At 42.1% G+C, this 22,065-nt stretch overlaps 2 protein-coding genes across 2 annotated transcripts; one reads left to right on the forward strand and one right to left on the reverse strand.

Annotated features, from left to right (window-relative positions):
• Window positions 1-179: 179 nt before the first annotated feature.
• Window positions 180-13,522, reverse strand: MKRN2 (makorin ring finger protein 2). The gene is made up of 8 exons (XM_081177037.1): window positions 13,311-13,522; window positions 11,280-11,408; window positions 10,146-10,324; window positions 9,079-9,389; window positions 5,905-6,119; window positions 4,819-4,929; window positions 1,549-1,693; window positions 180-511 (listed from the first exon to the last, which is right to left on the reverse strand). Exons 1-8 carry the CDS (start codon window positions 13,337-13,339, stop codon window positions 368-370), a joined length of 1,263 nt encoding a protein of 420 aa, XP_081033163.1. The 5' UTR covers window positions 13,340-13,522; the 3' UTR covers window positions 180-367.
• A 1,177-nt stretch (window positions 13,523-14,699) lies between these two features.
• Window positions 14,700-21,513, forward strand: MKRN2OS (MKRN2 opposite strand). Its single transcript, XM_081177139.1, has 4 exons — window positions 14,700-15,478; window positions 17,774-17,823; window positions 18,501-18,663; window positions 21,012-21,513. Exons 1-4 carry the CDS (start codon window positions 15,168-15,170, stop codon window positions 21,232-21,234), a joined length of 747 nt encoding a protein of 248 aa, XP_081033265.1. The 5' UTR covers window positions 14,700-15,167; the 3' UTR covers window positions 21,235-21,513.
• The last annotated feature ends 552 nt before the right edge of the window (window positions 21,514-22,065 follow it).

A 22,065-nucleotide genomic window follows, 5' to 3' on the forward strand; every position in this document is an offset into this window, starting at 1 on the left:
TTGAGTCAGGCAGAATGGTACATGATGATGCTTGATGTTCACTACTGCCTGCCCCTAGCTTTACTTGTGATTTTTCAGGAAACAAATCATCTCTCAAAATCTGGAAGTTTTTGGGGAACACACTGGTGTTCTGATTTCAGAAAAACAGAAGTTCTTCTACTTATGACTATACACTGACATTTTTATTTAAAGCAATCACTTTATTAAGCTTCAATTGTTCTGCTCTACAGTGTCAGGCTCATACTAGAATTTCACCAGGACTTCAGTCTCCATGGCACAGTAATTCTAAAGTGGTAAACAGTACAAAGTTATTTAAGGAACAGAAAGACTGATACAGAAGAGTACATGGTAGAGATCTTGTGGTAGTTTAGGGAGGGGCAGCAGGTTCAGCATCTGCTCCGGAAAGATGCATAAAAAGCTCTCCCATCTCTGTTACATCATTGTCAGCAGCTGGCAGTGTTCTGTTTTCTCGATCTTCAATAAAATCCCAGAGGCGAACAGAATTAAGGAACTGGAATAAAAAACAACAAAATAGAGTGCTCACTAATGACTCATACCTAAGAAGATATCTGCTTAAATACTGCATACACCTGAACTGAAAAGCAGGGTACTGCTACAGCTAAAACAGCATCCTCCACAGTGCAGTACAAGTATGACAAGGCCTGCTTCCCTTGGTACCAAAAAGATGCCAGCTGCAGAGAGGCACATGGGTCACTGCCAGATGTGTGTGAAGAGTTAGCTTTTCTTGGAGGCTACAGTCCCCTTTTGCCCATCTAACTCACTAGTCCCAGGCAAAGATTTTTCACAGCACTTGAAACTGGCACCTTTCTCTGTGCAAGCATGTGCTTGACCAGTGAGCTATCAGTCCTTGCCCTAGGAAGGGCCTTTCTGTAAATGCAAGCTTGTGATCCTGGCCTTTGTATTTCCAAGACCTTAACAGCTCTTGGGTCCAGCTGATGGGAGTGTGTGTTGTAGCTACTACTACTCTAAATTCCCATTGAACCCTAAGGCCTCTGAATGAGCTCTGAAGTCCAGGACTTCAAAGCATGCCACTGTGCCTGCACTGCCAGCAAGGGCTACAGCACTAGCTGTGTAGGTATCTGTACTGATCTGACAAAATAGCATTACGCTTAAAGTAAAGGTTATAAGCAACAAGTGCACTATTATTAGAAATACAATAGTCTCTACTGAAAAGAAGCCTACTTGGATGATCCAAACATATAAATGTGCAATTTTCAGGGCTATTTAAAACCACACTTGCTAGCTAGGCAAAAATGAACAAGTACACTCAAGCATTTGTGTTTTAAATGCCAAATAAACTAGATTCTGAAATTGAAGAAACTCCATTGTCAAAATGAGATTCATCACTCGGGATCTTAGGAAAAGAGCACTCTGTTCCCCAAAGGGGCCAGCTATGCTACAGCTGATACACTGAAGCCTTTTATGAATGTATAAAAGTGTCAAAGCCTTCAGTGGAAGAATGTGCCGGATCACTGAAGCCCAGCGCTGCTGTTTAGTTGCGAGAAGACACATGGCTGGAAATCTTACCCGGACAGTCCCCTCAGAGCTAAGCTGCTTTCGTGGTTTCTCTGGTTCAGCCCGTCTCCCATCTGGATAGGCATGCAGGTACAGACACTTCCCCCCAAATGGGCAGGTCCCTTTACCCTGGTCAAAATACTTGCAGGCCTTCCTCCTGAACATAGGAGAGAGAGAGAAAACACAAGGGCATTCATTTATACCCTAAATCTCAAGGTGGCTAATGTTGCTAAAAACAAGGGGGGGAAAGTAAATACAGGAGTAAAGGCACCTAAGGCACTTCAATGCAAGGGGAGATTGTCAGTGGCATTATTGTAGGCATTTATTGCTTGCTTTACTGTAAGGTAAGAGGAAAGCAATTAAACACAAAGAGCTTGACGAATTTCCTCCAGCACCCATCACTCTCACTCCGATTAGATTGGCATTGGTGACTCTGCTCAACAAAGCTTTAGGTGAATAGAATGCTTCTCCATCAATCTCTACTGGAGCAGAGCAGTGATGTACAGTCCCTGGCTATGACAGTCCCTGTGCAGATCAGATCGCCAACCCTTTGCAGCCACACTTTCTCCCATGTATCTTTAGAGAAAGGAAGCTGGGTATGATATGGCAGTGGATGTGTGCATTTATTTCTGGTCCTGTTCTGACTGTAGTATACCAATGTGAGACTTCACTGGGAAGCGTACAGAGTGTTGTGGTAAAAGAGGCTTAGGACAATGTTAAGGAACTGTGATCTCTTTTGACCCAATGGCACACTTTAGTTTCTTACTAGAACAAAATGGAAGCAGGCAAGAATGTAAGACATGTGGCTTCAGCCATAACTTATTATATTATAGGAGACTTGTTTTATTATAAAATCTTTAATTAAAAATTGTAAGTAAAATTTGAGCGTAACACAGTAACTTTAACCAGCTATTAAGTTCAACTGTTAAAATCCGAAGCAAGAAGGGGATAGATTCTTTCTGAGAGAAAAACCCACTCACAGAATCGGTTTTATTTAGGACAAAAAATTCTGTTCAGACATCATTTTACATTCTGAGTCACTTAGATGGGTCAACCATCCAAGCCTGTGATACCACAAAAGCATATTAACTGTACTTCCCATTAATCTGCATTAAGGAAGCACATTGTCCTAACTGAGAAAGGCAGCTTGCAACTTGTTTCAAATTATATTTAATAGGGCAGATCTTACTGCAATTTGAAAGTTCTATTTGGGTGCTTTAGTTGAGATTTGTGCAATCCAGGGGGCTGGACTAGATGACCCTTGGGTTCCCTTCCAACTCTACAATTCCATGATTCTGATTCTATAAAAGATGGTCAAAGGCAGAAAAGATTTCAGCCTGAGACCATGTCAAAAATGCTAGTAACTTTGCTATTATGTATTTTTACCATTCCTCTCAATTCCTCTATCAAGACAAATCCAAAATGATTTTTTTGGGTGGATTTGTTCCATAAAAGAGCTGCAAAGTCAGGAGGTTTACTGCCAGGTCTTTCCCTTCCTGCATACAGGTCCATTTCTGGAGCTGTCACGCTTAGATTTTCCACAGAAGTATATAATTTATAGCCTTCAGACACAAAACACTGAATCATAGGCTCAAGCTGCTTGTTCTGATCAGCAGCTGCAGATTTCAGCTCTAGATGTATTAATAGCACAGCCCCTGATGTGACTGATAAGCATAAACACTGCATAAATAAAGAGTAACACAATGTAAACAACAAAAGCTTTGCCTTTTGAGGCACACACATCTCAGAGACCAACAGTGAAGGTCACAGAATGACACAGCTGGCATTTGGTTAATTACAACAAGCATTTACCCAAATGCTAGATAGATTAGTAAGATATGTACACAATTCACTGTTGGCTCACATAAAATGAACTATTCACCACATGTGGGTTTTTGTTTTGTTTTGACAAATTTTAAGGGGACAGTTTGACCAAAATAGTGTGAGAAGGTTGAAAACATACTTTCATTCTAGATTTGCTGTTTCAGTTAAGCACTGCACTTAAAAATGTTGTCCTGGCAAAGTAATGATTAGAAAAAGACTTCTTAAATTTCCTGATGTATTCCCCACCCCACCATGGGTAAAAAAATCAGGATCTTTAGCAATTTTAGAGAAAATGGATATTGAAATGATTTGTGGTCTGACTTTAATACCAAGTTACAGCCTAAATGCAAATAGTAAACAAGTCTTTTCAGATATTCTACTTCATTAACCTCAGAAATGAGGCCATAAATTTCTATATATGAGATTGAAGATTAATTCAAACCGAGGACTGCATTCTCCAAAAAGACACAGTAGCAAAGTCCCTGGCCAGGCTATCTGAGGCCTGAAGTGCGGCTCGATGGAACTAATCATCAAGAGTCCCCACTTGAATTCAATATGACACACATTTAAAAAAAGAGAAAAGACGGCCTTTTCCAGATGCCAATACTCACTTTCATTTCAAGGGATAAAAAAGTGTGAGCCTAGCCAAATGGAAGAATGCTAGAAAAACAAAAAACTAAACAGGGGTAGGTGGATCACCAGTGATCACTTGTAACTCGCAAAACTTGCATTATGGGACACACAGCTTCTTGCATTTTTATCTTGTGAACCGCGCCGAGATCTTTTGGTGAATGATGATATATAAACAGAACTAAATAAATAAATAAAATTCTTGTGCAAAGGCCATGGGTCAATTTGGGCATAAATGTTGCTTGATAACCCCAAACCAAAAGGATTGGGAACGTAGTGGGCTCACGTGGCCTCTATTTCCATACCCCCATCTACATCTGCTCTGTTGGCAAATCAACTTTGCCTAGAAGACAGAATTGCAAATTATGGTATGCAGAAACCAGTTTGCCTACATCCAGAACTGAAGGACAGATGAAGAACAGAAGGCCAAAATGGGAGGATGGAGTGTATTAGCCTGGGTCGTCTTCATGCAAAGCAGAATCAAACTACTAGCGTGCTAAAGGGTGGGGAAAAAATCACTATTTGGATCAGTATAAACATGTTACCAAACTCTTAACCAACACATCCTGGAGTTATTTTAATTGGGGGGGGGGGGAGGTATTTCATCCCACTGATTGCCACTTTTATGTTTAATAGTCTGATAGACATATTCACAAAAACCTTTTTAACTACAGAAGTATTCTGCATACTGCTCTAGACTGAGACAATAACACAATATATTATTATTATTATTATTATTATTATTATTATTATTATTAATTATCATTATTATGTAATTGAACTCATCAAACAACTCTGGTCTCACATTATAATAATCATAATACTTACCCCACTCCCTGTTTAAATGCTTCAATCAGCTCGTTCTTTTTAGTCTGATCTTCCACCCAATACACACTGGGAATTACAAACTCTGATATCACACGACATTCTGGACAGGACCTTGGATGAAATTTAAAAAGTATATGTGTAGTTTGCTGAGAAGAAGCAGTTTCATCCAATTCAAGAGCAATACCAAGCATTTCTGAAGTACAAATCGGTAGCCTGTGGCCTGGAAGCAATATCTGGGGCTCAATGTGATTTCTGGCAGCTCTGAAAGCTCACCCACCCTAAAAAAACCCCTATCTTTAAAAAAAAAAGTTTTTTTCTGAGGATGGGGGAGCTTAAAAAAAGAAAAGCGAGCAGGGCAGGAGGGGGCAGTGTTGAGCTCCAATCTCACACTGGGGTGAAAAGAGGTTTCAACCTCTCCCCTTATCAGTGTGATGATGGGCTCCATCATAAGAGCTGATATGAGCAGAGATTTCAGCTCCTCTGTTCAGATCAGTGTGGTAACTGGGATGCAAATTTCTGTTTCTCAAAGCTGATGCAGGTCACAGCAATTCAAAGCACAGTATTAAAAAGAGATGGCCTCATACTCCCTACTCTTTTGCCTTCACCCCCACTTCCAGAGCTGATCCAGGCATGATTCTTTCCCACCATTTAATTTTTATCTGCATTCAATGACATGCTCAGTGGCTACAGTATGATGAATGTTGGGATGGCAATAACGAAAAAATTCAGTCTTATCCAAGGAACCAAATTTTAAAAATGCTAGGTTTCAGCATTTTCTGTACAAACACACACACACACACACCCCTTCATTTTCTGAGGCTCACACTGAAGCCAACAAACAAAAGAGTCTGTTCTCATCAATAACCCCACTTACATATTCCATAATATCTTTTGGTTGTTGTTACAAATGGGGGTTTCCCCATCAATCGAAAAAATTCCTGTAACAATGCAATAACAAAAAACCGCAAGCAAAACTTTCCTTAGTCAATCCTCAGCTACACTACATCTCGTTTCAAGATACAAAGGAAAGAAATAAGAAAAGTATCCCGCACTGTATTCTGAAAATGAAGGTTGTTAGGAACTTACTTTATGATTGGATTCTCAAACTGCTTGACACCCCTCCACTGCCGGATACAGGACAAGCAGTATGTGTGATTGCAGTTGGAAAGGATTCCGAATCTTCTTTCGGATGCTGATGGTTTGTCATATACCACTTCCATGCAGATACTGCACACCTTGTCCTGACTTGCCTGAAAGGCAAAGGCCTTCTCCATCTCGTGTTCAAACGTAGCCATGCACATCTATATATGTAAGAAAAGCCCAAAAGATATTAGATATTTTTAAAGGAAGCAGAGGGAAGGACTGCTACTATAGGTTTCTGTCATGGAGCCACTACAATGTTCTGACAGTACAGTCCTAAACCTGTCGATTTAGAACTGGCAGAGCAATTCAAACCCCTCATATGCCTTGCTGGGAGTAGAGGTTCCCTCCATCCAGTCCTGCCTGGCTCTGTCAGCCTCAGATGGTGGAGGAGCTCCACCAATGAGAAGCACTTGAATATGCCCACTTATAGAGCAGGTGCAAGTTACTGCCAACAGCATCCCAGATGGCGACAGCCAGTGGGAGGGAGCAGGACTGGGCTGGCCCTGGATCTACTAGATTCTGTGCAGACCTTGCTGTTGTCATTGTGATGGCAAATGAGTCAGATCTGGGCCTGTTCACAGCAGCCTGGGAGCTGGCACAGGAGAGGGACATTTTCTCTGCTTCCCCCTCTTGCCTCAAGCACCAGTCTGTACGTGCAGTGCTGGCATTGCTGCTCCATCAAGTCCCACTGCCACATACCAGGAACATAGGATTGCAGCCTAAGTGCCATTAAATCAAGCTTTTTCTAGGGGTTCCACTAACCATCCAAAGCAGATTTGTGGAGGGAGAGGAACAAAAGTTCCCTTGCTAGATTGATACAAGTTTTCCTTGGCAATAAAACAAACATTAATTAAGAACCCCCTCACCAAAAACACAGTAGCTGCTTTGTTGTTGTTGTTGTTTTAAAAAGAAGAATATAAATACTAAACCAAACCAAACCCACCAGCGTAAAGACCTTGGACAGCCAAGGGACTGACATTAAGCTATAATTAAGCATGCAGCTGACCTTGGATTTAAAATGGCAACTGGATACAATTATGTGACAGTAGAATTTTACAGATGAGGCCCACACAATTTCAGACCCATTAAGCTTAATGAAGCCTACCAGCAACTATGTAAATGCCCTATTTTCACAGAGCAGGAGGTGGGGGACGGGACTGTCAAGCACCTGGTGATCACATCACAGTGTACAGCTGGTGAGCTGAATTTGGCATGATGGGTCACAAGTTGAACAGTCCTGATATATGAGAAGTTAACAGCATTTAATTTAATACTGATGAGTAATCTGTCTGAAGAGGGTGAGGGGTGGGAGAGGAAGTAGCTTTGGTTTTAAGATGGGACAAAAGAGGAAGTGGGGTATGTTGGGCCAGGCCCAATGATCACTGCCTGGAAAGAAGTGACATAGGATTCCGCCCCATTTGAGCACTGGGCTAACATAAAGATTGTCCGTTGCCTTAGCACAGCATATTGCAGGAGAGCCATCAGGCAGGCAGGGTCAGGAAAAGAAGAATGGAACTACCGTAGTATTCAACTACTGCATCCCATCAGTGCAAGAATTAGTGCTACAGGGCATTTCCTCCCTCCATGCATGCACCACATTCTCCCCAAATCTGTTCCACAGGGTTGGGGGAACTCCTAGAAATGTTTAAGGGAATGTGGGGAGGGAGAGAGAGAAGAACATTCCACTGAAAAAGCAGAAATTATTGGGCTGATGGAATATCCACTTAGCATTATGTTGGATACAACCTGGTAAGTAAGGGCAGAGTGTGAAGGCTATGGTTTTGTACTATCAATCATTTTTAAGAAGAATGGAAGCAGTATAGGAAACATTCCCAGAAATGCAATGTATAGAATACAGTATGCAAGAACATTTATAGATACATTCTGTGTTAAATATTTGAGTTACTGAAACCAACTATATTATTCAAACGAAATACAAGACAATCCATTTAAAAGCATCAATCAAATCTAAAAATAACAGTACAACATTAGCACACCTATAAGAAGCTCAATGGAATTTCATTACTTCTAATCAGTTACACTTAAGAATTTAGCAGCAGGTTGAATTCTAAGGCTAGTTTCATGAGACTGGTGCATTCAACACCTACTTTGGTTTTAGATTCTGATAATGCTACAATAGACATATTTTAATATAGCTGTGAAAATTATATTTCATGGCTTCACACACTGATTATACTGTATTTTAAGTATTATTTTCCAATGCAATTTTACATACTACTTTCTCCAGTAATTGACTCAAGTTATTAGTATTTTTTAAGCCACTTGATTACTCATGGAAGGTGACAAAAACATACTTGTAGATACCTTAAAATGAAGCTTACCAATAAACTAGAGGAAAATATGCTAGCAAAAATATAAGACTACACTGACACAATAGCATTATCATGGTTTCCTACTACAATAGTGAATCACATTATTACCGTATTTTTCGCTCTATAAGACGCACCAGACCACAAGACACACCTAGTTTTTGGAGGAGGAAAACAAGAAAAAAAAAATTCTGACTCTCAGAAGCCAGAACAGCAAGAGGGATCGCTGCGCAGTGAAAGCAGCAATCCCTCTTGCTGTTCTGGCTTCTGGGATAGCTGCGCAGCCTGCATTCGCTCCATAAGACACACACACATTTCCCCTTACTTTTTAGGAGGGAAAAAGTGAGTCTTATAGAGCAAAAAATACGGTAATCTACATGGAGTAAATTTAAAGAGGAAGCTTTCCAACTAACCACAGTCCCCCACAATGTCTGAACTTGGGGATCTGTGGCTTGTTCAAACTATGCCTAGTGAGACCAAGCCAGGATCTGGGAAAAAAGTCAGCTGCAGCATAAACAAAACCACAGTCCACCAAGTTCAGATGACATAGGGAGCGGTGGTTAGTTTAAAACCAGAAGCCAAAGATTCCAGTCTACTTGATGAAGGCACGAAAGAGCAGAAGAGTGAACTTGAGACCCAGGCTCACTACAGCTCACTCTCATGGCAGGAAACCATAGATTCTAGCTACATCTGTAGGAGGACACTAAAAACCAAAAATAACATAGATCTACAAGACGTTTCAAGAAATATAGTTTCAGGTTGAAATTAGTTTTTTAGTCATGTTTACCTTTTCATGCATCTTTCTCTGTTCTGGGTCAAAGGGATGAAGTACTTGCAAGCCACAGATTTCACACACTTGCCCATGGAGGTAGAGACATCTGTCACCAAACTGGCACATGCCAGCTGCTGCATAGGGACATAACTGTTCACCATCTGCGTATGAACTTCCAGGTTCAGCATCATCATCTTCAAGCCCACTGCGGATAGCTTCCAAATATGAATGGGGCTTTGCTTCTAGAGCATCTGTTGGAACACTGCAACATGCTGAATCACTCTGAGCGCTGCATCTCGTCCTTTCCTCATTTGAGCCACATAAATCTTGGGAGAGGAGAAAATAGCATGTGATCATGTGAAACAGAAGAGCTACGGTTAGCTGCTCATGAAATATCCCATCATAAGGTAATAAAGCAGCTGGCAGGCATTTCTAAATTGCAATTTAATTCAACTTGCCTCCACTAAACACAGGGAACCTACTTTCATCTTCAGATCGTAGAAAGCTTTATCATCTCCAGTCATGCACTTTAATTACTCACACCCAATTCTTTCTGGAACAAGCATCAGAAAAACATGCATCCAAAATTAAAGAATGGGTGAAAAATAATTGCAAATTTACAAAATGCCAGTCATGGCAGCAGGCACAGTGTGCATGAAGGGAGAGCTTGTAAGTTTCCAGGATCCTAGAGGTGAAGATTGAGTAGCTCTTGCCCTCCCTTCACAGCAACAGTCTCCCCAAGTGCAGTGCTGTATCTTTCTCCATATGAGTGAATGGCAGCCATGCACTGACATTGGAGGATGCAAAAGTGGGTGCACACGAAACCAACTTTTTAAACCTCAGCCATTAAGAATCAAGTCTGCTCCTATCTGCCAAAGTTGGGGCCTGTTTCTTGGTCACTGTAGGCCAGAGCTTTCCAAACTATACATTGTGACATGTTAGTGTGTCGGCTGCAGTGTGTGAGTCTGTTTATGTAAGGACAAATGCTTGGAATCATTTAGGACCAAATAAAAAGCAGCAAATAAGCAAAACAACCAAGTGTCAACAGCATTAGAAAAATGGAAAAAAAACCCCACTCTTACCTCTGTCTCTGAGCACTAATGTTTTCTTTTCACGTTTTCCAGGCTCATGTACTTTACTTTTTGTTATAGGTGTATTTTGCTCCGGCTGAGTGTTAAGGCTGTAGAATGGTGGTGCAGAAGCGCAAAGTGTCCTAGTACTCACTATGGCACCTGATGCAGAAGGTCTAACATGATCATATCTTAAGAACAAATAAAAAGACCACAAATATTAACTGCGGAAGACATTTATTTCAATGCATTTGTGCTAGTACAATTACCCTACTGTGTAATTCTCAGGTTTGGGGGGATAGCCACCCTTGCAAAAAGGGACTTGTTTCAATAGGCAGGCTGTTTAAAAGCAAGTAGGTTCTTAAGAATGAGTGTCACTCACTGCTTGGACGAATTCAGCAAAATCTACACTAAACATACAATGAGTATGAGTTACTCCACTTTTAACGTATCCACAGTACCTTCCTATGCAAGAGTAAGTCCCACTGATTTCAATTAAGTGAGGGACAGGGTTGCAGTCTTCCAGCAGAATTCTACTCAGAAGTAAGTCTTATTGAATTCAATGGGCATTAGTGCGGTAAGGACTGCAGTCTAAATTGATTTTTTAATCTTTCTATAACATAACTAAAATCCCCTTAGGAGAGACTACATCCCTCATCTAGTTAAGCCCAGAAAGTACTCTTAAGAGTACATAGGATCCTAATCCTATGTATGTTTACTTAGAGCTCTGCCAATTTCAAAAGAAACTTACTTCTACTTAATATTTAGGATTACAGCATAAACATCCCAGTTCTATGCACTGAGTTCAATGGTATATACACCCAAGAAAGTGTATATGGGATTGTAACTTTAGATCAACCAGCTGGGCTTCACACAAGGCAAGCTTTAATCTTGCAAGCTTTTTTATAAAACAAGAAGCAGCACAGATTCTAAGAACTAATTGTCCAGCTGCAACCAGGATATTGGAACATTAAGCTCTTCCTCTGATTTTAATAAAAATCTAGATATTACAAACCAAATAGAATCCAAGCCACAAGCTGTTCTTCAAGTCTAGAGGATCAACAGCTTAGGAAATATCATTGGCATGACACTCCACCCCCCTGCAAAAAACCTGTATGTTTTATTTTTAAAACAAGCAGCCCATACCTGCAGCGAGTTCCATAGGCGCACTGGCCTTTCTGGTAGAATTTGCAGATAGTAGATGGTTTACTTGTAGACAAATCATGTGAAAACAGGCACCTACTTCCTTCACGGCATACCCCTTGCATAAAATACCTGCAGTGACAAAGAGAAAATACCAACAGATGACAGGCATTTAAACTATTTCTTGATGTTGTTCAGACATGACCAAAAATCAACCATCAAGCATTATGCACCAACTATAACATGCACCATAATGTGAAACCAGGAAAAGTGAGACAGAAATTAGGGCACAATTTCAAAAATGAAATGAACTTAGTAAAAGCATAAGTGATCAAGAGGTTGGAGCAACTCTTCTATAAGGAAAAATATTGAGGGCAGGCGTAGGCAACCTCGGCCCTCCAGATGTTTTGGGACTACAATTCCCATGATCCCTAGCTAACAGGACCAGTGGTCAGGTATGATGGGAATTGTAGTCCCAAAAACATCTGGAGGGCCGAGGTTGCCTACGCCTAATTTAGGGCTTTTTTGTTAGAAAAAAGGCAAGGAGGCAGAACCTCAGATGTGTATTGATTTTTACTGATTTGGGGAGCAGCTGCTCCCCTGCCTCCCCCTTGGCTACACCCATGCGGGCCACAGGAAGGAAAGAAGGTTGGGAAGGTGGCCATGGTTGGAAAACGTTTGGGAAACACAGGATGAGAGCATACAACACCAATCCTGGCATAACTATACTGGCTGCCAATTAGTTTCCAGGCCCAATTCAAAGTGCTGCTTTTAACCTATAAAGCCTTAAATGACTCAGGACTACAATACTTTAAGGACTGCCTCTCCCCATATGAACCAACCCAGACCCCAATAAGACCCTTCTTTGTGTGCCTCCTTCACAAGAGGTCTGGAAAATCGCAACAGGAGAACAGGTATCATTTGTGGAGTGCTCTCTCCACTATCATTATATAGCTTTAGGCACCAGGCAAATCTTTCTTCTGTAACAAGGCCTTTGACCTTTAATTATCTGTGTTCTTTTAGAAGTCGGGTGGGATGTTTTTAAAGCATTTCTTTTTCCTCTTGGTTTTAATGTATCTTTGGATTGCCCTGAGCGATATAAAGCAACTGACTAAATAAATAGCAGAAAATGCACTTGACAGAGTATGTTCTTTTAAAAGGTTTACTTTTTAAAAAAATCACCAACAATTCTCTCTCTCTATTTGGGTAATACTAGAAACTGGCACATCCCATGAAGCTGAATCATAGGAGATTCAGGACATACAAAATCTGGAAATGCTTCTTTTCAGAGCATAGCTAAACTATGAAATGTCCTGCCACATAACACGGTGAGGACCAGCAATCAGGGTCTTGAAGGTCAGCATATGCCTCTGAATATCAATTGCCGGAATTCACAGGTGAGGAGAGCGCTGTTGTGCTCCTCTTATGGCTCCGTGTCTGCTTGCGCACTGTTGAGAACGAGATGCTGGACCAGAAAGGGCCACAGTTCTGATCCAACAGGGCTGCTCTTGGGTTCCTCCTCTCGCACAACTAAGTTTCTGTTTCTCTTCCCTACTGGGGCGAACTTCAGCTGCTCAAAAGCAAGCTAAACAAGGAGACACACACAGGCGCGTGCGGAGGCGAGCTAGGTAGGGATGGGGGGCCAGGATCACAGAGGTTGCCTCGTCCTCTCCCCCCAAGGAGGCCAGATCCCAAAGGGCCTCCTATACACCTAGTGGCTTCTAGGCCCACGAGGGTCCCCTTGCAGGGCTTTGGGACCAACGGGGCTGCAGGCGGGAGGCGGGGTGTGTCCGCCTGTCACCAGGGAAATGGAACAAAGGTAGGAAGCAGAAGCAGCGGCGCCCGCCTCTCCTTCCCCTTCCGTTGGGTGGGGGAGGGGGAAGGGGGAGGGGGCTCTCGGGAGTTTAACGGGCGGGAGGAGGGCGGGAGCCCGGCCGCCTCTCGACCCCTCCCCGGCGAGGGGCGGGGCGTGCCCGCGCGCCGTAGGGCGGTGGGTGGGGGAGGGGAGAGGTCGCAGTGCTCGGTGGCTCTGACCTGCAGGTCACGTCCTTAGTGCTGCTCATGTCTCCTCCGGCTCCGCTCCCGCTTCGGCGTCCCCTCCCGGCGCAGCTCCTCGCATTTTGGTTCCGCTGAGCCCTGAGAAGCTTAAGGCGGCGGGCGAAGGGAGGAGGAGGAGGAGCTGTTTGGGAGCCCTGCCAAAGCTACCCGGCCTCTTCTTGCAGGAACTGGTTTCCGGCCGGAAGGCATTAGGGGAGGCACGCGCGGCCGTAATTAGAGGCCGGATGCTTTTGGCTGTGGCGGAAATGGAGGTCGTCGGCGGCGGCCATGGAGACTTGCCGTAGCTCCTTGCCAGCCTGTGGGGCTAGAGCGGCCGCACGCCTGAAGCGCCAACGCGAGAACGAGGCGGCGCGCCCTCTAGCGGCGCCTCTGAACAAGACAGTCGTTCTCAATCTACGGTGGCGCCGAATCATTTGGGAGCTGCACATCGCCCTATCTAGCAAGGAGGGCGGGAAGCGTCACAAACACCAGGAATCGTAGAATTCGCAGGGGTCACGAGGGTCATCTAGTCCAATCCCCTGCAATGCAGAAATCTTTTGCCAACGTAGGACTCAAACCCATGACCCTTAGATTAAGAGTCTTATGCTCTGATAACTGAGAGACAATATATTTCCTTCTTTTGCTTTCTTGCAATGTGCAAGGCTAAGTAGATTTAATCAGAAGTAAGTCCATTCTCTACTTAGTGTGCTTAGGGTTGCAGTCCTTCTTGGAAGTAATTTTCTAGAGGCAATATTCAGAAAGAATTTAAGCGCTCTTCAGCAGAATGGCCAACTTGCCACGACACACCACCTTTGCAGCATCTGCACTACAGACTTTCAAACGTTGGTGTTGAAATATATACAACAAAAAATTAATCAGTTTGAGTCGTGTGACTCAGTTTGAGTCTACTAGACCCCAAAATTTTAAGCTACGTGGACTGAAGTCACTTATGGTGCCTGTCTGGGATTAGGGCCCCTGATATTTAACCTTTATTAGTTTCATAGTAATCTGCTCCAGGGTTTCGTAGAGCAGAGTCCAATTCCTCACAAGAACTTTACACAGCAGGCAGGCAGATCACATGGAGAGAGAAACCTTGCTTCCTGCAGCTAGTAAGATGGATTCCTGGGTGGTCCTTTAGCTCTGATTACTGCCTTGGTTCTTGTTTGGAGCTGCTTTCAGTTATATTAGAATGTGGTCAGTAAGAACAGCTTTGCAGTGGTACTTCAGGTTAAGAACTTAATTCATTCTGGAGGTCTGTTCTTAACCTGAAACTGTTCTTAACCTGAGGTACCACTTTAGCTAATGGGGCTCCTGCTGCCACTGTTGCGCAATTTCTGTTCTCACCCTGAAGCAAAGTTCTTAACCTGAGGTACTATTTCTGGGTTAGCGGAGTCTGTAACCTGAAGCGTCTGTAACCCAAGGTACCACTGTATTATGCTGCTAGGTTTGCCTGACAGCTATGCTAGCAGAGAAGCAGGTGCAAGCCCCAAACTTCCAAGTCACAGTTTTCTTTCTGTGCAAAAGAGAAAATACAGGGGCCTTTCTGTTTAACATCAGTTAACATAGCTTTGGGGTTTCGGTTTTATATGCAGAGAAACAGAAGGCTAGCCACTAGCAGGAACTGAGCTAATATTGACCACGTGAGTGGACAAATTACAGCTACCATACTGTGTGAATCTACAGCAGAATAACCTCCTCATGATGTGAAAAAACAAATACTGGCTCTTTAAGGGAATGTCCACCTGCAAACCCTCCCTCCCTGCCCCCTTCTCTGCTTCCTTCTCTTAGAGGAGTAATTGGCTCTCTGATCTGTCAGTCTCACCTGCACAGCTAATAAACCCCACCCACTTTCCCATGCCCATTTCAGTAGTTAAGCTCTGCCTTTCACCCATAAGCCTGTGCCAGGTAGAAGCCCAGCTGCATTTGCACAAGGAGGAGGCAGAAATCATGCAGCCTTTGGACTCGGAGAGAGGCTTAATCAAAATCAGCCACTGTAAGAGAGACATCTTTGGTTCCTTTGTGCCCAAGCATTGTCCCCTGTGTGGGCAGAGCCTGTTCTACAGGAAACTGGAAGAAGCCCCTGTCACTATCCCCAGCCCATTTGTTAATGGGCACAGAGAAAGATGTTCTTTTTTACTTAAACCTACTACAGGAACCTTTCTGAGGTAGGATTTTCTGCTCAACAATGCTATGTTTAATATTTATGTTCATTTTGCTTGTGTGCTCAGAAAGAAGACATATGAAAGCTACCTTACGATGGATTAGATCAGTCCATCTGCCGCAGTCCACTTATGGGTAGCAATGTTTTCCCAAGATCTAGGGCTAAATTCTCTCTCATCCTTGCAATGTGGCAGCAGGATTAGAGGTGCCAAGGAGTGAGCAGTGTGCAGTGCAGAATGCTGCAGCATGATGACTGATAGGAGTGAGATTTTGCCAGCATGATGGTACCATTGCTCAAACATCTGTATTGGTTGTCAGTTTGTCACTGGGCCACATTCAAGGTTCTGCCATTCAAGGCCTTAGCAGCTTGGGACCAGTTTACTTAAGGGATTGCCTTGCCCTACATGTGCCAATTTGACTGCTTTGATCTGGGGAACTTGCACTTTTACAAGTGCCATATAATGTCTGCTCTGCCTTTGCAAGGAGTTGATCATTTAGTTTGGCAGCACCCTCACTATATTTCAGACATGCACTGAAAAAGTTTTTATTTTAGCAAGCCTACCCGGACCTATGATTTAGTTACCTATATTTGTTTTAGAAGTTCTATGGTTTTCATCTGTGTCTTAATATATTATTATTTCGTGTATGTTTCTTCATAGTGGATTTCGGTACAATTTTATTATGTACACTGCTTAGAGAGTTCTTGGATTAAATGGTTTGTAAAACTTTAAAAATGAAATAAATATGGCACCTTCTGCAGACAAACCATGTGGTCTTATTCTAAGCTCTGGTGTAGAAATGAGTAAATTCTGCATAATTTACTAAAGTGAGTCAAAATTTGTTTTGAAACCAAATTGACAGGTCAGGAGGTCTAACTTAGTAAACGGCTTTGAGATTTTTTCTTATAAAGTGGTATAGAAATGAAAACAAACAACAACAACACCACACCACCTTTATAGAGTTACAAATCCCACAATCAGTTTAGAGCAGCGTTTCTCAATCTTAGGTCTCCAGCTGTTTTTGAACTACAACTCCCATCATCTCTAGCTAGCAGGACCAGTGGTCTGGGATGATGGGAACTGTAGTCCCAAAACAGCTAGAGACCAGAGTTTGGGAAACACTGATTTAGAGCAAGGGTAGGCAACCTCTTGTGCTTCAGGGCAGATTTGGGCCAACGGGAGTCCGGCTTCAATATATGAGGCCATTCCTTGCAAACCACACCCAACTATCCCACATCTGTGGTCATATGTGGTGCCATGGGACAGGTACCCACATAGCTGCAAAGGAACAATGGGGAGCTTAAAGGTTCCCCGTGCTTGGTTTAGAGGAATTATAAAATCTGCAGAACGTGGGGTACAACCTGATGAAAAGTATTGATCAATTACCGGTAATTGCATGAGTTTTAGCTAAGTAATGTATCAATAGCATTTGCATCAGGATGAAAATACCGTATTTTTCGTCCCATAGGACGCACCTAGTTTTTTTGGGGGGGGGAATAAAGGAAAAAATTTCCCCCTTTATTTCCCCCCCAAAAGCAGGTCGGGGAAACCGAACCAGGTCGAGGAACAGCGGGATGGCGGCGCTGCGCCTCCCTGCTACCCCCCGAACTTGTGGGGCTGGCCGATGTCTGCCTGGCGTGAGGGGCGCTCTGCTTCAGGGCGCCCCGCCCGTCGGGCGGGAGGCTGCTATCCGCTGCGTAGGCTGTGGAGGTGTTCCTGAAGTGCCGGGTACTCTGCTTTCAGGGCGCCCAACGCTCCGGGAAGCAGGCTGCTATCCGCAGCCTAGACAGCCCTGCAGGAACTCCCGCAGGGCTGCCTAGGCTGCGGATGTCTTCCTGAAGCCTGGAGAGCAAGAGGGGTCGGTGCGCACCGACCCCTCTCGCTCTCCAAGCTTCAGCGAAAGCCTGCATTTGCCCCATAGGACGCCCCCAGATTTCCCCTTCATTTTTGGAGGGGGAAAAGTGCGTCCTATAGGGCGAAAAATACGGTAATTCCCGAAATAAACTCGTTATTGTTGTTGATACCTCTTCTAATATGGTGCTAACCGCCTGCAGTTTATATAAGTGCTTTTTTGTATGTATATCATGTATAATTTGCTGCCAGATTGAGGCAGCCTTTTACTCATTTAGAAGTTTAATTAATTAAATGGAACAGTAATTACATTTGATAAGATTGTAGTCAGTCTTTTCAGGGCAGAGAGAGGGAACAGGACATTTCTCTATATTGCAAAAATATAGCATTTCCCTCCCCAATAACTGGATTGTTTTCTAACATGAAAAGATATTAAATGTCTTCTTTCAGAGGGTATGATGGAAGTTCTGATCTCCATGTTGGAATAACCAATACTAGTGGTAAGAGACATTTGTAATTCACTTTCTAAATTAAGATTCTCTATGTGAAACATAAATGTCTTTGGACTCATTTCCTTCTCTCAGGTTGCTCATCCTTTGCCTATTGCCTACAATGTCTCCCCCTTCAACCTCCTGGCATTCTGGCCCTTGATTTCTCTTCATTTTCCAAGATTTCAGGCTCTTTACAGTATGTGAACTGCAACCCTTCTACCACCAATCCCCTTTTTGCTAAGTCTACATAACCATTTTTCCTGGGGAAAGTTTGCATATGTGATTGCCTGTAGCTAGAGCTCTTTTCTCTTTTCAGTTGGGCCTAGGGATGTACATAAGAAGGCATAAATTTTTGTTCCACTTGTATTGGTTTTATGCGGCACTGCTTCCATTACACCACCATTTGTCTTCTGCCAAAAATGTTACTTGTTTTGCTTTTTGCTGTGGCAAAATTACACAATTTAGGTAATTAATTATGCCATTACATTGACATTCATAGGACTACATACTCAGGGTTCATATAACCAACATTTTTAGAACTACTGTTCAGATGAGCCTGTAAAAGAAATTGGAATGTTGCAAGTAACAGCAATTAACAGAATGTAATGAATTATACTATTGGTCAACATGTCATAACTAATCCTTGCATTTTGCATTTCTGATTTGTCCTGTTGCTGTGTATTTAGGTTTAGTGTATAATTACAATGAAACTGGAGTTAACATAGCTGAGCATGGATGGGAACAATGTGTAAGTGTTCATCTAGTCCAGCCTGACATGTATGGCCTGCTTAACCAATGGGATACATACCTAGAACAATTCTCTGCAGCAGAAATCTGGCTTCCACACAGGTAAGAAGCTCAACAGGCAAATGTGACTATGTTCAAAGGCAGCTAAACTAGACATCCTTTGTTTTGGAACTCTGCCTAGGTGGTAACTCAGAGAAGGATCTGATGTAGTCATTTGGAGAAATGGTTTTAGACAAAATTACTCTGAGGCCTCATTCTCCATTAACCTTCTTTAACCATTTCTGTATATTTTGGGTTTAATTGAGAGATTCTGATAGTATGTATTGTATGAACAATACTAGAAGGGAGAGGTGACTCAAGACATTGCAAGCAGTTCCATGTAACTTTGTAGTGTTATGGTTTTGCAGAATAAATTATCACTGGACTCCATCCTATTCTCAGTTAACGCTCATCTGTGCAATCAAATATATTGTTGCTGGCTTTAACTTCTGTTCAAAGTTGTCAGATGTGTTTCATAAGGAACAGGAATTGATTGGAATGTATACGACCGTTTGATACACTGATCAAGAGGGAACGGGATGTAAGCATGTACAGAATTGCACTTCTGTTGGAAGATGAACAAACAAAACCAAAATTGAATACAGGCAGGTTTTGCTGCTTTCATTATTTATGTCAGCCTCTCTCAATCAGGTGCTCTCCAGCTGCATTAAACCACCACTCCCATCAGCCGCAGTCAGCATAGGCAATTGTCAGAAATGATAGGAGTTGTAGTCCAAAATTTCCAGAGAGTACCAGAAGGCTAATCTAAGCCTTAACAACATTTCAGTGTCCATATTCACTGATCCAATGATTATTAGGATTGATTTCTCCTGAAGTACATTCCAAATAGTCCCTCGAGTACAACCTATGGTTTCAGTGTGGAAAACAAAACATATTATGTTTGCTTTTCAAGTACTTCTAGCGATAGGAACGTCATTCCAATAAAGGCTTTAGTCAAGCTATTTTTCTGCGACCCAGCATAATATATGCAGTGATGATTACAAGTACCAAAAAGGGCCAACAAATGTTAAAGACCTGATGATCACTTACAAGTTCTGGAATTTTGAAAAAATTAATGTAAACGTAGACTATATTCTCTCTTACTTTAATTGAACAAGAGCTGTGTGCAGGTTTCAAGTAATCCAAGAAGGGACTCATTGGCATCCCCAAGCTATGGAAAAGTTACAGGCAAAGACACTACTCTGAAAATTACAGCACTCTTTTTGCTAAGAGTGGGTGACATAAGAAATGCTGGTGGTGAGAGTATGTGTCTACCATGAGATTTGTAATTTTACTGCAGTTCGGCAAGGAAAGAAAGACATAAATCTTATTTTTTTATTTTTAAAAAACCATTTTGTTCTGGATCCTAAACAGGCAGTCATAAAATTTGCGGTTGAGGCCATCATCTGTTTTTGTTTTAAGCCAAGCCCACCCAGTAGTGCGTCGCCTAAGAATAGGCTGCAAAAGCACTCAGAGCCACTCCATCCTTTTAAGAAACCTAAACTTGGATCTCATAAAAATTAGCTCAATACATACTTTGAATTTTAGAGAAATAGGTTTTCAAAGTGAGAAACTTACCAAAAAAAAAAAAAAAATCATACAAGGATGACATTCCCTGGCTTTTTTTTTTGTATTTTGACTAATTTTAATGAATCAGCACTGTTCTAATAATAATGAGGAACACATTGCAAAGTTAACCTGACTACAGAGTTCCTCAGTTACACTTCAGTTAGCATATGCAAACCACATCCTTACAGCTCCATATGCCTTATATGCATGTTTTGTTACCCACTGGAGAATCACAGGACAAGTAGAATCTCGGGCACACGGCAATATGCAAAAAGAGATTAAATGCTATTGCTAAATTCAGCTTTCCAAGAAGAGAAAAATGTAAAGGTGGTAAGAACTGCATCCAAGATAAATTTATGGGTGACCCAAATATAACTGAAGGAAAATTAAGCCTCATACTGAAAGTTAGAACTTTAAATAGAAGGCAGAAGTTTCCACTTGTGTAGTTGTTGTTGTTTTTTAAAAAAATATGAGGGCAGTGTGATGTAACTCACATGGCACATATGACATGAAAGTTTTGTCTAGGTGGGGGGGGGGAGGTGATATTAGCATCTGCGTCTTTCCATCATTTCCATGTGTAACTTTGTATAGACAGAATGAATGTGACTAATCTTAGCAAACATAAGACACTACCCAATGGTGGCTTTGCTCCACCACATCCCCAAGTTCCATCGTTTAAAAAATCCTTCCATAAATGATGTTCTGCTGGTGCATGTTTCCATTGGTCAAGGATTGCTCTGGCATAATGGCCGGCCTGCACCATCATCATAAGCTAATAAAATGTTTAATAGTTATGTATCACATTGGTTTCTTATGCTCATTTCTGGTTCTCCCTTTAATAGGTATGAAGAACATCTCCATAACTGTTACACCTATGCACTAACATTTATTAACTGTGTGCTTAGCGCACAAAAGAAGCAGCAAATGAATAAAAGTGAATTTACAGAGAGATTTGTGATTCCACGAACAAGGAAAGCTTCCAAGTATATCACCATCTACAAGGAAATATGCAAAAATGGCTTCTATGCGGTTGACCTGCCTGCTCAGGAGGACACTGCCATTTGAATTTATAATGAGGGAACTGTATAGCAATGGAAGTAAAATCCTTATGTTAAGGCACTTATATTTCTTGTTCCTATCATCTCACAAGAAAACATGAAGCTGGGACTGCAACACATGTATTAAATCATGCTGCACGTTTACTCAGAAGGCGGTCCCACAGAGATTGAGGATTAATCTCAAGTATCCATAAGACTATGGAACCTTGAGGCTGTCCCAATAAACTTCTACTTTTCTAAACAATGACATTTGGAAGAATGAAATAAAATAAAGACATTATCTGCATTCTTGCATGTTCTGATTTTTTTTTTTTGCATATTGCAAGTAACCTTCAAAATCATTAACTTAACAGAAAAGGCTTCCTTTCATTTGCACGTTTACTCTATAGCAATGTTAGTTTACAAAGAATGGTAGGTAGAAAACTGAAAACATCCTAGGTGTGTTTCTGATTCGAAACAAACACGGCTTTATTCGTGCTACAGTCCTGTGTGGAGTAAGCCCCACTGAACTCACTGGGATTTACCTCTGAGTAAACAGGCATTCCTCTAAGCCGTTCTCAACATTATTGATCTGCATTCTACAAACACCTCTTGCTTCCAAAGTAATTATAACTATGTACCAGGAGTTAAGGCAGGGGTGGAGCAGCTGTAGCTCTACACATATTGCTGGTCCCCAACACCATGGCCAATAGTCAGCTGTAGTCCAGCAACCTCTGGAGAGCTATAACTTTCCTATCCCTGAGCTAAAGTTTGGTTAATTACCTGTAGCAGAATGGCTAAAGTTCACAGAAATATCAAGACAAGGTGGACCAAGAACACAAATTTAACGTTCTCCATG

The sequence above is a fragment of the Podarcis bocagei genome, assembly GCF_964188305.1.
Source record: "Podarcis bocagei genome assembly, chromosome: 2".
Taxonomy (NCBI): domain Eukaryota; kingdom Metazoa; phylum Chordata; class Lepidosauria; order Squamata; family Lacertidae; genus Podarcis; species Podarcis bocagei.